The following is a 16571-nucleotide window of genomic DNA, read 5'->3' as shown; positions in this document are numbered from 1 at the left end:
TAGATTTTGTTCTCTTCAACTTATAGATTATTCTAAAATTATTAAAGTAAAACCCATGATCTATACCAAACAGGATGCAGATGAATTTGAAATTCAAAATTTTGAATTGCTTTAATTGAAACAACAACTAGCCCTCTTTCAAGTCCTGCATTTTTGGTAAGAAACCATGCAGAAAATAAAAGAGGAAAACCTTGAATGGTAATCAATTATTAGAGGTTAAATCAAAATCTAGTTTTCGATGGATATTGCATCTTAAAAAGATGTTTTAATCAATTTAGCAAAATATGCTACATATTTTTCAAAATTCGACTGTAAATCATGTTTTTGGCAGATTAAGTTAAAAGAAGAGTTAAAAGCATTGGCTGCTTTCATTGTACCAACAGGACATTTTTAGTGGATTGTAATACCATTTGGACTTTGCAATGCTCTTTAGATATTTCAATGTTGGATGGATGAAATTTTTGTAAAACACAAAAATTTTTGTTGTGTTTATATTGATGACATTTTGGTTTTTTCAAAAAATCTTGATGATCATCGAAAACATTTAAGCATTATTGCTCAAGAATTTATTCAGCATGAATCATTCTCAATAAAAAATGATTGAGTTAAAAAAAAAACTCAAATTGAGTTTTTAGGATTAAAACTTTCTGCTAATGGTCTTGAACTACAAGATCATATTATCATTAAAATAAAAAAAATTTCTAGAACAATTGGAAATCAAAAAACAACTACAACAGTTTTTAGGTCTTTTAAATTATGAAAGACAATTTTTCAAAAATCTCTCTAAAAAAGAGAAAGTTCTTCAGGAAAAACTCAAAAAAGATAGTGAGTTTTCCTGAAATAAAGTTGACTTTGATATTATTAAACAAATAAAATAAGAATTTACAGCTATTCCTAAAATATATATTCCTAAACAAGGAGATTTATTGATTTTAGAGACAAATGCTGGTGAAGAACATTGGGTTGCATCTTAAAAACAAAAAAACTTTTATAAAAAAGATGAATTAATTTGTGGCTATAATTCTGAAAAGTTTAAACCAAATGAAATCAAGTATATTATTTTTGAAAAAGAACTATTAGCTATTAAAAATATTGTTTACTGATTTCATATCTTTTTAGCCCTAGAAAATTTTGTAATCAAAACTGATAATCAATCAGTTCGAGATTTTCTAAAAAATAGAAAACTTTTTGATAATCCTAAAAGAATAAGATGGTATAATTTTTTATGCCAATACAATTTTACTATTGAATTCATTAACGGAAATAAAAATTTTCTTGCAGATTATCTTAGTAGACCAAATAGATCAAGGTAAAAAACTTCTGCACAATCAAGAAGAATGGAAAATAGTCCAAAAGAACAAACTTAAAAGGTTTCTTCTTTTTCAACCTCTCCTAACCCAGGATTATTTATCTACCAACCTCATGGATATCTTTCCCATCAACTTCCATAAAAACCATATTATCATCAGAGAATTCAACTAGATTTCTCTCAATTTGCTCAAAATCCAAACCAATAGACCCCTATGTCATATTCTTAAATTGTTTTAATTTGCAGAACAGGTCCTTTGAGAAGTCTAAGTTTCTAACCCAGAAATTAAAGACTTCTATAATCCTAGACTTTAACCAAAAGTCTATGATTTGCTAAATCATATATGGAAATCTCATCTCTCTCATAATAAAACCCAATTTAGAAAAGGGATGACTAGATTAGCTGAATTCTTAGTCAACCAAACAAAAAATTTTCAGCAATTTAAGAAGCAGTTTTCTAGAATCTGCTTTCATTTAATATGTTAAAACAATAAGATATAGATTTCTTTGCTCTAGAAGAAAATCAATATTTGATACAAGAAATAAACAATTTCTTGTCCCTCTGTAAGTATTTTGAAACCTAAAATTCTCCAAAGATACAAAAACTATATCGTATACTTCTTTTTGAAAAAGCTGTAGTATTCCTAATCAAGAAATTATTTCAGCAAATTAATATGTCAATTTTTCAACAAACAAAAAAACTGTTAGTTGAAAAATTTTTTGATTTCTATTTTGCTACTTATATCTTCACTACTGAACTTGGAGATCAAATTCCTAAATTAAAATTCAGACTAAATCATGATCCTTTCGATATAACAAGTATCGAATTAGGAATTGTTGGAGAAATTTTAGTTCAAAATCTTTCCTTTAAACTAATAAAAGACTTCCCAACTTTCATGAAACACTACATTCACAAATGACCAAATATGCTAAACATTTTTTTTATATTCATTTTCACATAACCAGTTTCCTTGGAGTTTTTCAAAGAGAAAGATTCTATCAACCTTATCAAATATGGGAAGCACAGAAAATTCATTCTAGTACTCTATTGGAACCACCAATGGATGCTTTTGAAAATCCAAATAACTTAAACAAAATCATTTAAAAATATTCCAATCCTTCTCAATATCAATTCTAAACAGGAATCTCCATAATGCAAAAAGCAAAAACCTTGCTTAAGATGGCCACCGGACCAATCTTTCCTAGAATAGCTGCGTGGACTAATGGCAGAAGAATTTTTATTTTAAGATATCATGCTCCACATGAAGATCTCGAGATTGAATCGAACCAAAATCTTTAAAGCTCTTGCATCAACTCTTAGAAATGGAAGATCTTGACCATCCACAGAAAATTCTCTACCAATAGCAAGAAGGATGGCAAATGTGGAACAAATCTAGAATAGTATCTCCCCAATCCTATAACTCAGAGGATGAAGAGCTATACAATTTGGATAATTGATTCGATGGATAAAGCTATTCTACACCAGAATAAGCCTATTCTCAAGCTGTCGAAAAAAACAAACAAAGCTGTAGCCTAAGACCATCTGACAAAAATTATTGTAGTAGTCACTATAGAAATATTATAGCAGTAGACAAATTTAAATATTCTACAGTGTAAAGATAAACCATCAGACACTGTTTTAAACTTTTTCCTTCTATAAATTAAGCTCCCATTTCTCTAAAGGGGCAGAGGCTTCCTTACCTATTCTCTACATTTTTCCTTCCGCTTCTTTTAGCTTATCTATTCCTCTCCGTTCCTCTCTTTTCTCTTCCTTTCCTTGACCATTCTCCCAGTTTCCTTTTCTTGACCAATTCTCCCAGTTTCGATCGGCAGGAGAAATGGCAGAGGCTATTGTTTCCTTAGCCATTGAAAGGATCTCAGATTTATTCATTCATGAAGCAGTTTACCTGGGTGGTGTGCGTGAGGAAGTGGAGTGCCTCAAGGCGGAGCTAAAGCAGATGCAGAGCTTTTTGAACGACGCTGACCATAGGCAAGAACAAGACGAGCGTCTCCGCAACCGAGTGGCGGAAATTAGAGATCTTGCTTACGATGCTGAAGATGTTATTGACTCCTACATTCTTGAAATTGCATATCACGGAGGCTTTCATGGAATCATCAAGAGATTCACCTCCATTTTCACCAAGCCTTCTCATTTGCACAAAATAGGGGTGCAGGTCAAAGCAGTCCTGACTAAGCTTTAAGCTATTTCCAAGAGTCTTCCAGCTTATGAGATATATGGTGAAGGAGAGGAGTCTAGCTCTATTTCCAGAATGCAGCAGCAGCAGCGGTTAAGAAGAACATATTCGCATGTTGAAGAACTGAATGTTGTTGGCTTGGAGGGCATGACAAGGACTGTTTTGGCTCAGTTGATGACAGAAGAAGAAGAAGAAGAGGGAGATAGACGTCATGTCGTTGTTTCCATAGTCGGAATGGGGGGCATAGGTAAAAGCATTCTTGCAAAAAAAGTATACAATCACGTTGATATGAGACGACATTTTGATTGTTTTGCTTGGGCTTTTATTTCTCAAAATGTATGCCAAGAGAAGTTTTGCTTGATGTCCTCTTAAAAGTTCTTTCTCCTTCCGAAGAAGAAAGAGAGCATATTGATAAACTGAGGGAGAATGAATTGATAAAAAGACTTTTTGATGTCTTGAGAGAAAAACGGTACTTGGTAGTCCTTGATGATTGAAGATTGGGATTGTCTTAAACCTGCTTTTCCACGAGGGAAAAAAGGAAGCAAAATTTTTTTCACAACACGAAACAAGGAAGTGGCGTTACTTGCAGATCCTTGCAACTCACCAATAGAGCTTCCATTTCTTACAGATGATGAAAGTTGGAAGCTTTTTAAGAGGAAAGCATTCCCTGGAAATACAACTGAGTCTGATGCTCGTTCAAGAGAATTTGAGATGCTAGGAAGAGAGATGGTGAAAAAATGTGGAGGGCTACCTCTGGCAATTGTTGTGTTGGGAGGCTTGCTAACAAGTAAACAATCACGGGCTCAGTGGGAGATGGTTCAAAGAAACATCCATGCACACTTCAACGTGGGTCAACAACAAGACCATCAGTATAATGCAGTGAAAGGAATTTTGGTTTTAAGCTACAATGATTTGCCTTACTATTTAAAACCATGCTTCTTATATCTTGGTCATTATCCAGAAGATTGGAAGATCCCAAAGAAGGAACTCATTCGATTATGGATTGCTGAAGGTTTCATTTCACCATCAGTGGAAAGCGGAGGAATGTTGATGGAAGATGTTGCCGAACAATTCCTGGAAGAGCTGATAAATAGATGTTTGGTTCAAGTTGGCAAGAGGGACCATACAGGAGTAGGTGTGAAAACATGACACATACATGATGTCTTGAGGGACTTGTGCGTGAAGAAAGCTCAAGAAGAGAATTTCTTGACAATTATTCAGCCAAATGATGTGACTTTGTCGGCATCTATGCCACGAAGAATTGCTATTCATCCTACCAAAAGGTATGTTTGTTTGAAGGAAGAACATCCAACATTACGTTCTCTATTGGTCTTTCAAAATGAGGAATGGATAGACTTGCACATTTCAAATTGCAAAAACTTCAAAAATTTAAGAGTCTTGAAAGTAGTGGAAAGGAGGAAAGACAAGTGGCGTGTGTCAAGTGGAATTGGTAATTTCCATCATTTGAGATATTTGGAGTCAAAATGTAGTGGAAAAATCATCTTGCCACGATCTATTGGGAAGTTGAAAAGTTTACATACTTTGCATATCCGCAATTCCCAATCAACTATACCTCCTAATATTCTATTCGAGTCGGAACGTTTAAGGTATTTTCGATTTCTTAATTATCCGAAGGATTTTTGTTTCAGATGTGATTGGATGATGCGGCTAAGGTTTACTTCAAAAAAAATTCAAACTTTAAAGTACATTGGGGTTGAGAATTTAATTGAAAATAATGCAGTATTGGGCTTGGCTAATATTCAGAGTTTAGGAATATTTTTTAGGAGATCAAAAGACGTTGAGCCTATCCTAAAAGCACTGGTCGAATCACATCGCCTTCGGTCATTGTACATGAGGTCTTTATGGGATTCAAGCCAATCATTTCAAGACTTGGAACCCCTTTCTCAGTGTCATCACCTCTCCAAACTATACTTAGATGGGAAGATAAAAGAAGATCCGCAATCGAGGCATCATGTTTTGAAATTTGTTCCAACAAACATCGTCAAGTTAACTTTGGCGAGATCTTGGGTGAAGCAGGATCCAATGCCTGTATTGGAAAAGCTGCCTCATTTGAGGACTCTCCGCTTACGGGCGACTTACAGGGGGACTAAAATGATTTGCTCTGCTAATGGGTTTCTTCAACTTGATTCTCTTGAAATTTTTGAATCAACATTAGTAGAGTGGGAGATTGAAGAAGGCGCAATGCCACGTCTGCGGAGTTTAACTTTGGTTCATTCAAAAAATTTGAGGATGTTTCCAGAAGGGTTGAGGTATATTACTGCGCTCCAGGAAATGAAATTAGAGTCGATACAGAGGTCATTGGTAAAAAGGATTCAGGTGATAGACGGGAGAGAAGGAGAAGATTTCTCCAAAGTCAGCCACATACCCTCCATCCAAAATTTTCACACACAGGGCAACGACTGAAAACTCTAATTTTGCAGGTGAGTTATTTGTTTTTTTATAAAATAATAATCTCTTTTGTTTGTTTTTTGAGACTATAAATATTCATATATATATCATTTCCTTTCTATAAGAGATGATGATATATGCCATTTTCATCTTGGTGTAGGCATGATAAGATAGGCACTGATACGAGGCAGAGTTGGATGCTTTGTTTGATCAATGAAAGGCAATCGTGCTAATAAGAGTAAGAAGAGGCTGGGTCACTTCGATTTGCTTTTTCATTGTTTCAAAGTGTGACTTTTTTTTTTCCGTGATAGTTGATTCTGATGATCAAGTGCTTTTAGGAAATGAATTGCTATGAGCTTTGATAAACTGGCTGTTTATTGATTTTAAATGTGCAGTGTATAAAGATTATCCATGTGTTGATGGCAAGCTACTGATAGTTTTATTTTCTGAATTTTATTTCTTTTAAAGACTTTTTTCTTGTTTATTACTGACTTTGTTTGACTGTTTATCTTTACTAATAAACATTACTGCCTGTAGACTGATAAGTTAGTACAAAAGGAGAGTAACAGTAATTCTTGATTCATTGAAAATTTTCATGTTCGATAACAGAAAGATCAGTAGCAGAAATACTTCTGAACTTTCCTGCAAAAGAAAATTGTTGAGAAACTGGCAATAACAGCAAAATCCAAGCTGTATTTAGGTTGCATACGTATTTTGTTCATAATTCTTGAAGCAAAAAAATGGAGGATGTCAGAAGAACTTCTGGGTGTTTTGTTTGACTCCTAAATCCATTATAAATCAAGATGTCTTCAGAAACAAAAGACTTGGAGCATGCTTGCAATGAGATTTGTTAGAGCTTATTCAGACATGCATATCCAAAAAAAAAGTAAGAATCAAATTCAAAGCTGAAGTTAAGAAAACATGGAAAGGAATATCACATTTACTGATGCAATTTTGATTTGCTAATACCATCAGCCCAATGAGATTGAATGCTGCTTTACTAAAATTTGTGCATCAATAAGTAACTAATAGAAGCGAAAAGAAGAAAAGAAAGGAAGGCCCAGATGCCTTCCTAAGGAGTTACTTTTTTTTTTTTTTAATTTATTTTTTACTTGAAGCTGTCAAGATTTGGCCTTTGATCATTGAAACTAAAAATTCTAACGCTCTTCTATTAAAAGACCATGCTACCAAGTACCAACAGACCTTGCAATTGTTGGCCTTTCTGATCAGTCTTTGAAATCTGGAAAGCCAGCTTTGCAAACCAATCCTGAGTACAGAGACCAAAGTAGCAAGCATAAAGACTAAAGTAGTTGTGACCTAGATAAGCCCATACCTAACATATGGCAAAAATCAAGACCAAGAAACTAAATTAACAAATAATCATGAAAATAACCGCACATTGATTCACCACTATCTAGTTGTAGCAATTACATAGTCAAGATTTCCACATAATCAGATGTATATTTCATTACATCATAGCAACAAGGAATTCAATTTTCTCATGGAGACAAAACAAGGACCATGTACCCTGTTACTTTTAGAAAGCCATCAGAAGAGAATTTACTGCTTGTATCCTAGCATTATACATTAAAAAATACCTTGATTGACTTACGAGAAAATATCCTTTGGTTGAAGGCAGACTATCCATGATCTCCCTTTCAAACAACTCATTGAGAGTCTATTGTACAAGAAAAATAAAAGGCTAAAAATACAAACTAAGTACAAAATTCTAGTGTACTTTAACTTCCATAAAACTACTAAGATTGAAGGATTCTATCTATCTTGTCTTCCTTGTTGTTAGTCTACTTGCAAAGATGACCAATTGACCACAAATGAAAAGGGTAGGACTAAGATAAGAATTATAGACAATGATGCAATAAACATGCAACTGATGCATGCATGTATCTTTTGTATTAATGCTGGGCTTCATTCCCTTCAGATAAAAACTACATGAGCTAATCATGTTTAGTATGCTTTCTTTTTGGATAATTAGGTGATTTTATATATCCAAAAGAAATTGAAATATTGTTACATCAAAATTGTTCTAGCTAATAATGCCAACATACAAATAATCAAACATAAAGAGTAGAGCTGTTTAGACCGAAAGCTATGCAAAATGTTGTTATTAAAACAATCTGTGGTTAAATGAGGCAACCCTGTTGTTAACCTCAATCCAAGCACTTCTTTGATATGACTGAGAACTTGCACAAGAAAATCAGTAAATCAAATAAATCAGCATGCGCCAGGTAGGGGTTGAACTTATGACTTTCCGCCTAGGAAGCAGAGGCTCTATCTACTGAGTTACAGGTGCCCTGTTTCATGTGAAGTTAATATGCTTCCTTTAATGCTTCTCGCAGTTTTCCTTCTTGTAACAATTCATGTCAAAATAAAGAACCAAATGACTAAACTTTCTAACTCAGTAAGTTTATGAATAAGACAAGTAAATTCAGGTCTTGACTTCCAAAAAGCTTGTTTCTTGCAAATGAAAGAATGCCTAGGTAAATGGATGCTTTGAGTGCTTGCAATCCTACTTTTCATCTCAATTTATATTGACTAGAGATAATATGCTTTTATGAGGTCTAAAACACAAGAAAATAAACTTTTCTCCTCTAAAGGGTAACTTCCATTCCAAAAATAGAATGATGAAGCTTTGACAGAAGCAGATTTTTCATCCATATTATAGAATATCTCATTCTATAATACAATGGTGGCAAAAGAAGAATTAGGGGAGGGGAAGCATACTCACAGATCAGGGTTTGCATCAATCTTGCTGAAAAAATCTCCACCAACAGGATAAAAGGAACTTATCAATCTGTTTATGACAACATCTGTATCCACATTAAAATACTGTGTGTATGATGAGATACTAAACACTCCCTTCCAGTTGTTTGGTGACTGTTGTTCAAATACTTCTGCATAGGATCGACAAAGGGATCATTAAACATTAAGGTTGCTTCAGTAACACTAAATAAAAGCATTACATTATTACCATCATGAAGTACATCTAACTGCAACACCAATAACTCGGCCACAATATTCTTAGGCGTTTTAGACTGTGAATGCAAAATCATTAGTCTACAACTCTACATTCCCAAGAAGAGACACACACAAACACACAACGAAATAAATAAGGATAGAATGTTCAAGGAAAGTTCAAAAATATAAACAGAACCACCAAAAGGATATATGCATCAGGAGAAGGTTCATTTCATAACCTCCTTTCAACAATATTCACCATGGACTCCATTCCACATAAAAAAATTAGTAACTATGAAAATAACCGGTAACTATGAAAATAAAGTAAATGAAAACATAAGAGTAAATTGCAATGTACACTATTCATTCAACTTAAAGTGCATAGAAAATAACTACCTTCCTTGCTAAATTTCCCTTGCATACCGGATGTAACTTCGAATAAGTAAAACCACTCAGTTCAATGACCAAATCTCTATATCGTAACACTAGATGTCATGATTTTGAAAGTTTCTATCTCCATCAGTTATTATCTATTTGGGAAGAAGAAAGTTTCCTTACTAAACCATTCTTTAAGACTTTTTTTTTTTTTTTTATCAAGAATAACTCATTGAGCCATTAATCATTGCAAATATAGCCAAATTTTCAATTTTATCACATCAATAGCAAAAATAATTACTTTCTAATCATAAAAGTACAGAGTAAGAAAAGGAAAGACCGATAAATTTAACTAAGTTTTTCTTATATGGCAAGAAAATAAATTAAAAGAAAAAAAAATACATACCACTTGGAGCTCCAAGAATTTGATAACCTCCGCCGCCATTATTTGGCGGGAAAATTTGCATATTCGTTCCAGGAACTGCACAATTTCAAAATAAATATATAAAAACAAAATCGAAATTACTGTAAATATACTGAAAATAAAAGGAATAGGACCGTCATACGAGGCCTTCTTTTCTTCAGTAACAACAGCCTGAGATTCGAATGAAATTTGAAATTTGAAATTAATCCACATGAAAAACATCGATCTTGATGATTTGATTCAATAAAAATGAAATAAAATGCTATAAATTAACTGAAAAAAATAAAGGAAAAAATATTAAGCAGCTTACGGGAACTGAGCCGAGTATATGAGTTGTAGCAAGATTTGAATACGATGATTCCTCCATTGAAAATAAGAGATCGAACTGAGAAATTAACAGAAAGAGTGCTTTTTTTAAGAAAGAAATGGGGAATTCTCTTGCAATTGAGAAAGCGGTGCGTTTTGACGTAATTTGGAGGCAATGGAGATGACGAGGGAAGGAAATACTTGACTGAACGGTAAACTACTGGGTGCTCTCTCTCTATCTTGGCACGAGCGTTTGGGAGTGCTGAGTGTCACGCGTTGGCTGCTTTTTGTTTTTCCAGCAAGGTTCACATGGTTTGGGCTAATAATGGACCTACCTGGTTGATTTTTTTGATTAAATATAAAGTTTGATGGGCTTTTTATAACAAAAAGGTCCAGGAAACTAGCTTTTAAGTTAAAATCAACCGATCCAATTAATTCATGCAGATTAGTTTTTTTAATCACTTTCAATAAAGTGTTTTTTTTCTTATTTATAAAATATTTTAAAGTATTTTGACAAACAATGTATAAGTCTATTGAAAATTTGAGATATTTTCTGAAAAAATAAAAATAATTAAAAAATATTTAATAAAATACAAAGCATAAAACTTTAAATAAATAGAAATATTCTAAAATATAAGAAAACAAAAAATGCAAAAAATTAAAGAACATATTAGAAACCCATATATCTCCAATCCTTTAAAAAAAATTAAAAATTAAGATATTCGTAAATGTTTAAATAATTAAGATCTTTAGCATAAAAAATAAAATAAAATATAAAATAAACAAATGAAATGATACAAAATCCAAACAAATCTCAATAAGAAAAAAGACTAAGAAAACAGAAATACTCATACAAAGACAAAACAGGACAAAAAAAATCCTAAACATTTTGAAAATCCGTCTTACCTCTTTGTACCTAGGATTCTATATTCTTTATTGAATTTATTGGTGTGCGTTTTGGTTGGTTTATTGAAAGGTTGTTTGGGTGAATGATTTGGAAATTATAGTAATATATCACAAAGAAAACAATTAAGAAAATGTCGACAGTAGGTTCAAGATGTGTTTTAACATTCAAATCAATAATATATAATTGAATTCCTTGTTACTGTGATCTAATTATAGATACCGATTTTGTGTGAGTCTACTAATTTCAATTTTTGTTAATAATAATAATATTGGTTTAATTAAAACTAAAAATTAATTAAAACAAAAAAAAAAACAAAAAAAAAGAGAAACAGAAAATGATAGAAAGCATGGCGACTGATGCCTGGCACTAGTCACCCTGCAGCCACCACTAGCGGCCCACGCTCCTACCCGACCAGCCCCCTGTCTAGCCACGAGACCAAACAGCCACCCTACAGCCACCTTGCCACTCCTACAACCACCATCTGTCTCTTCTTTGAAGCTTCTTAAAAACCCCCAACATCTTCCTTTTAGGATCTCTTCTCGGACATACAAAGAGCTTACCCTTCATCACTGCCCAGCCCCCCTTTCAACAAGCTCAATCTCCATACTAGCACCCCAATCCGAGCCTTAACCCTCACCAAACCCATACCCAAATAGAAACACAAAAACAGAAACAAAAAACAAAGACAAAATAGTCCTCCCTGTAAGGAGGAACCTCAGCGCTAGAAAGCCCTGTAAATAAGCATAAAAATCATCAGTTTCTTTTAAAAAAAAAGAAAGAGAAAGGAGACCAAAAGCTTTAAGCCCTGATCTACGTCGATCGGGGTTATTTCTGGTAAAATGAACGTTAGATATGGAAATAGGGCATAGAGGTGAATGACTTGGAGTCTTTTTGGTGTTTTTCGTTGATCGACGACAACCACCGATGGCGGTCAAAGCGGTGGCTAGTGCGGCGGCAACAATGCAGGCGGTCGGACTCCAACGGAGTCCACAGAGCTCTCTTGGAGCTTTGAAAAAAAATTTTTTTGGCAAAAAGGATGAAATGAAACAAAAAAAAAGGTTGACTTTTATGTAGAAGCCAAAGCAGCAAAACGATGTTGTTTTGCTTAAGGAGAAGATCCGTACGTATACCCGGATCCGACCCAAGATCTGCGTAACCCAATCTACGATCCGTTTTTACCTCAGCTCAAAATCGGTCTATTTAAATCGATATCGAACTGCCAGTGAACCGGTTGAACTGGTCTGAACCGTTGGACCACCTGAACCGTAGATTGAACTGTCAAACCGGTCTAATCGACCTAGACGAGCTTTGACCGAATCGTTGACTGGTCCGGTTTAAGTAAAAAAAACTTTTTTTAAAATTTTTTTATATATTATTATTTTTGTTATTTTGAGTATTTTTTATATTTATGCATGATGAATTTTTTAATTTGTTAGGATAAATATTTAATTGTTTTAATAATAATAAAAAATAAAAACAAGTAAGATAATAATTAAATATATATATATATTAAAAATGCTTAAATAATAATAATAATAATAATAGAATAATTTTTAATTTTTCCTGCTTAGATGTTGGAGGAAATTAAATCATGTTTCAAAAATAATAATTTCGCTTAGATGATGGGGAATTATTATTATAAAAAATATTAAATAAGTTAATAATATTTTGATAATAAGTTTTAATAAAAATTTTTTCTTTAAAAAAATTTTTTTTTAAAAAATTTTGTTTCTTAAATTAATTTTTAAAAATTATAAAAATTTAACTTACTTTGAAAGTCTGCCTAAATATTAGAGATTTTTAGAGATGTTCGCGTTTTCTTTAAACCCTAAAATCCAAACCCTAAAATTTAAAACCCAAAAATTGAAACCCTAAAATTAAACCCCAAACCTCCAAACCCTAAACCTTTACCCTAAATCTATTTCAAAATTTTAAGGATATGTGTGAAAATCTCACATGAAATGGTTTGTTCCCGAATGCTACCTAGATGATGGGTATTTAGGAAACTCCATTTCATTAAGTTTTTCACACGAGTTCTTAATTCACATTAATAATAAGATTAATAAATAAAAAGTATAATAGTAAATTAGATTCTTAAATATAAATAATCGCACTTAAGCTCTACCTAGATATTGGAGAGTCAGGGTGGTCTCATTATACTTAAGAACCCAATTTTTAAATTACATTTCATTTTACATGACATTCATTAGCATACATACGTTAGAGTGTTATCATCGATAATTGTCTGCATTATTCTCTCTTTAATTTTTATTTACTATTTGATGATAAAATATTTTATAATAAAAAAGAATAATACATTTTAAAAAAAATTTGTGATATTATAAAATAAAATAAAAATAACATTCCGAAAGAAATAATTCTTGATACTCTGCCTAGATGTTAGAGAGTCACTAACAATTATTTTCTATAAAGATTGTTATTTCATTTTAAGGATTGTTGTGTTAAATCTTAAGCGAAAAGAGTTATTTTAAATTCTACCTAGATGTTGGAGAATTTTAAGATAATTCTTTAACTTAAAGATTTTCTCAATACAAATTTTAGCAAAAATATTTTTTTTAAACGAAGGGAATTAGTATTAAATTTCAAGTCAAAACCATTTTATCCAACACTGAAAATAGCGCATGATTAAATGGTACCAATTTATGGGCATTATGGGGTGTTAATCCTTCCCCATACATAACCGACTCTCGAATCCAACCTGATTTTGTAGATCAAAATTTATCTTTTTGATAAACTTTAAACCCGTTTTAACAATTTTATTAAAAAGATGAACTTTTGGGTGGCCAATCACACTTTAACAAAGATTGGTGGTGACTTTTTTTTTTTAATTTTTCTTGATTTTAAAACACTTTACGTCTGACGGTCTCAAAACTTTTATGACAGCTTGGCGACTATACTGGGGACATTTGAGAGTTAGGCTAAAATTTTAATTATACGCTATTAGCAAGGATTGGATTTAATTGGTTTTATTTAATATTTAGTTTAATTCCTTTTGTTTTAATTTTTCAAATATATATATATATATATATACAAGTTAATAAACAGAATAAATTGCATGTTAGCTATTATTTTGATTTTGTTGTTTGGATTTATTTATTTGGATTAATACATTGCTTTACACACACTTCGCATATTCGCTCACATGTATAAGCTTTATACTTGGGCTCTATCCCTTTTAGGAGGAAGTGAAGTAGCTACGCTCTTGTGAGATGATAACCCCTGTATTTGCTAGCGAAACACTTTCACTCAAATTGAACCCTTTTCGTTCGTTGCTTGTAATGGGTAAGGATCGGGGTTCCTTATTAGTCCAATATGGATGCCAGTGAAGAATAATTTAGGAACCTTTAGATGAACAAATCTTCACTCAGCATACAGTGAACCTTAGGAGACCGGCCTTCGATAGAGCATTGCCCTTTTGTAGAAATAAGAGAATAGCATTTTCTTGAAGATTTTTTTGACATGTATTTCATTCCTTTGGTAGTTATCCAAAATTTACATTTTCATAAAATATTTTAGAATAGAATGAATTATTTTTAGCATTAATCCAACAAGCAAAAAAAAAAAAAAATGAAAAAAAAAATTTCAAAAAAATTAAAGATTTTTTTATAAGAATTCTTTGTTTATTGACTGAATAAAATTAATTTTCAAGTCCTAGTTCTTTTGTTATTCCTTTTCAATTTTTTTTCTTTTTTCATATTTTGTTTCATCTTTTGCATTTCATGCATCATGATGAAATAATACATGTATCACATCCCATGCACATCATGATAGGATAATATGAGCATTCCATCCCATTCACATCAATGGACAGTGCATGCATCCTATGTTATACACTTGTTGATAAATGATACATGCCTACCACACGCGTCTTAATAAGTAGTGCGCACATTCCATTTCATTACATGTTTAAAGGTAGTGTTAGTTTCACTAGGTTGGCATAACACAAGCATTGCATTCCATGTAAAAATATAACTTGCACTTGGTAGGTTCATGCATTCCATTAGTCATAGGAATACATCTCATCATTGATGTAAATATGTCATTGCATTTCATGCATATAGATTCATGAATAATAAAGTCGTATGGAACATACATTACATTTCATATCCCATTATCCCTACAATATAACATTATATTCCTTGCATACACATTTATGGTTGACGAAAATTTTTATTTGGGTCCTTGTACATATAAAAATCCATTGTGATAGGCATATATGCATTTCGTGACATTCTTTAGCTATCATACTCATGTGTTCATAAACATACTTTATGTGTCATTGTGTTTGTGATATTCATTCAATAAGGGTAGTAATCTAGAATTTTTGGTCTAAGTCCCAGAATAAAATGTCTGTCTTGGTAGAAATTAGAATGGCAAAAATGGAAGATCAATTGGAAGTAAGGATTAGTGCTTTGGAGTTGAATCAAAAGGAATTATGGCTCGAGCTTCGAGAGATGAACCAGCGGTAGCTCAATTGATAGAAATGGTTAAAGGTAGTGGTGGAGTTGAGTTTGTTCCTCCTCAATGATCGTTGTCATTTTCGATTCCATCAAGTCAAGATCAATCGGCTCCTGTTAGTCTTAGCACTTTACCAGAACAAGCTAAGGCATTGGGTGATTTGAACAGTGACCAAAGTTTAGGCGAACTCAAGAGAGGAATGGGTGAACTAGTCACGCAAATGACTGAGCTCAAAAGTTTGATTTCCAATAAAGAGTCACCTAGCTTCAAACAACCATCACCAACTATCCCAAGTCCTAACCCATACCTAAATCCTTCTTATGACTATTTTCAACCTTCTTTCCAAGTACCTAGAATTAAGCCCCCAAGTGTTATGCAACCTTCAAAAATTTCACACTTGAATTCATGTCCCCCACTTCACATTTCACAATTGCTTGTTCAGTATATTATCCAATCACCACTTTATCAGCCCAATCTTTAACCCAGAGTTTCTCAATTCACCTCGAGACCAATTATACCAGCATTTTTTCAGCAAACCAAACTAATCATAGGACAAAAAAACTCTGGTAACACCAAAGAAAAAACCTCTATTAATCCAATACCCATGTGCTACACGAAGTTATACCCATTGCTCTTAGAGAATTACCTTATCGCTTATATCCCTGCTGAACTTCGTAAACCACCTTTCTTTAAATGGTATAACCTTAATACCCAATATGAATACCATTTTGGTGTTTGGGCCATTCTCTGAAAGACTGCACAGCTTTGAAACATAAGGTACAGAGATTGATGAAAGTCGGATATCTAAGTTTTGATGCCAAGATGAAGCCAATTATTCACAAGAACCCTTCTTTGATCCATGTCGAGATGGTAGCCAGTGCTGTAGGCAACAGTAAGGTTAGTCAGGATGATGAATAAAAAGCTTTTTAAGCAAAGAGTTGTCCTCCCTAGTAATCATAGTAAACTATTTTTTAGGTGAGATAAAAGGAAGTGGGAGTAGGTCTGGCACTTTTTGGCCCCAGCCCTAGAATGGTTTATGATGTGTAAACTTGATACTTTTGGAATGAATGAAAACTTCTTTTAACCTAGATTTTTTATGAATTGATGATTTTGTCCACTTTTAATAATTGGAGCTAGTGAAAAAGAGTGACGGTTGTGAATATACTTTCATTGAACTTTCAAAGAGGAAAGA

The 16571-nt window shown here is 32.8% G+C and overlaps 1 protein-coding gene and 1 pseudogene across 7 annotated transcripts; one reads left to right on the top strand and one right to left on the bottom strand.

The window, feature by feature from the left end:
- Positions 1 to 3015: 3015 nt before the first annotated feature.
- On the top strand, positions 3016 to 6440 carry LOC149515737 (putative disease resistance RPP8-like protein 2; annotated as a pseudogene). Its single transcript, XR_016325925.1, has 2 exons — positions 3016 to 5944; positions 6073 to 6440. The product of XR_016325925.1 is annotated as a putative disease resistance RPP8-like protein 2 (transcript).
- A 468-nt stretch (positions 6441 to 6908) lies between these two features.
- On the bottom strand, positions 6909 to 10243 carry LOC149515736 (uncharacterized). Of its 6 annotated transcripts, none has more exons than XM_089740644.1 (6): positions 9998 to 10243; positions 9822 to 9858; positions 9670 to 9744; positions 8902 to 8965; positions 8659 to 8824; positions 6909 to 7179 (listed from the first exon to the last, which is right to left on the bottom strand). In XM_089740644.1, exons 2-6 carry the CDS (start codon positions 9825 to 9827, stop codon positions 7014 to 7016), a joined length of 477 nt encoding a protein of 158 aa, XP_089596770.1. In that variant the 5' UTR covers positions 9828 to 9858; positions 9998 to 10243; the 3' UTR covers positions 6909 to 7013. The 6 variants fall into 6 exon arrangements, 5 of the variants coding, with proteins under 5 accessions (XP_089596770.1, XP_089596771.1, XP_089596769.1 ...); XM_089740645.1 differs by having other exon boundaries at positions 9830 to 9858; XM_089740643.1 differs by lacking the exon at positions 8902 to 8965.
- Positions 10244 to 16571: the final 6328 nt, after the last annotated feature.

Source organism: Durio zibethinus, chromosome 12, assembly GCF_047325235.1.
Source record: "Durio zibethinus cultivar Kanyao isolate XHJ-2024 chromosome 12, ASM4732523v1, whole genome shotgun sequence".
In the NCBI taxonomy this organism is placed as follows: Eukaryota; Viridiplantae; Streptophyta; class Magnoliopsida; order Malvales; family Malvaceae; genus Durio; species Durio zibethinus.
This window is presented reverse-complemented; position numbering and strand designations above follow the sequence as displayed.

What these genes read in the sequence shown, in the direction of transcription:
- LOC149515736 (XM_089740642.1), bottom strand. Translation starts at nt 10,054, where the DNA reads ATGGAGGAATCATCGTATTCAAATCTTGCTACAACTCATATACTCGGC. An exon ending in ATATACTCGGCTCAGTTCCC is followed by an intron (nt 9,745 to 9,997) that starts GTAAGCTGCTTA and finishes GAAATTGTGCAG; the next exon opens with TTCCTGGAACGAATATGCAA. An exon ending in ATTGATGCAAACCCTGATCT is followed by an intron (nt 7,180 to 8,658) that starts GTGAGTATGCTT and finishes CTCTGTACTCAG; the next exon opens with GATTGGTTTGCAAAGCTGGC.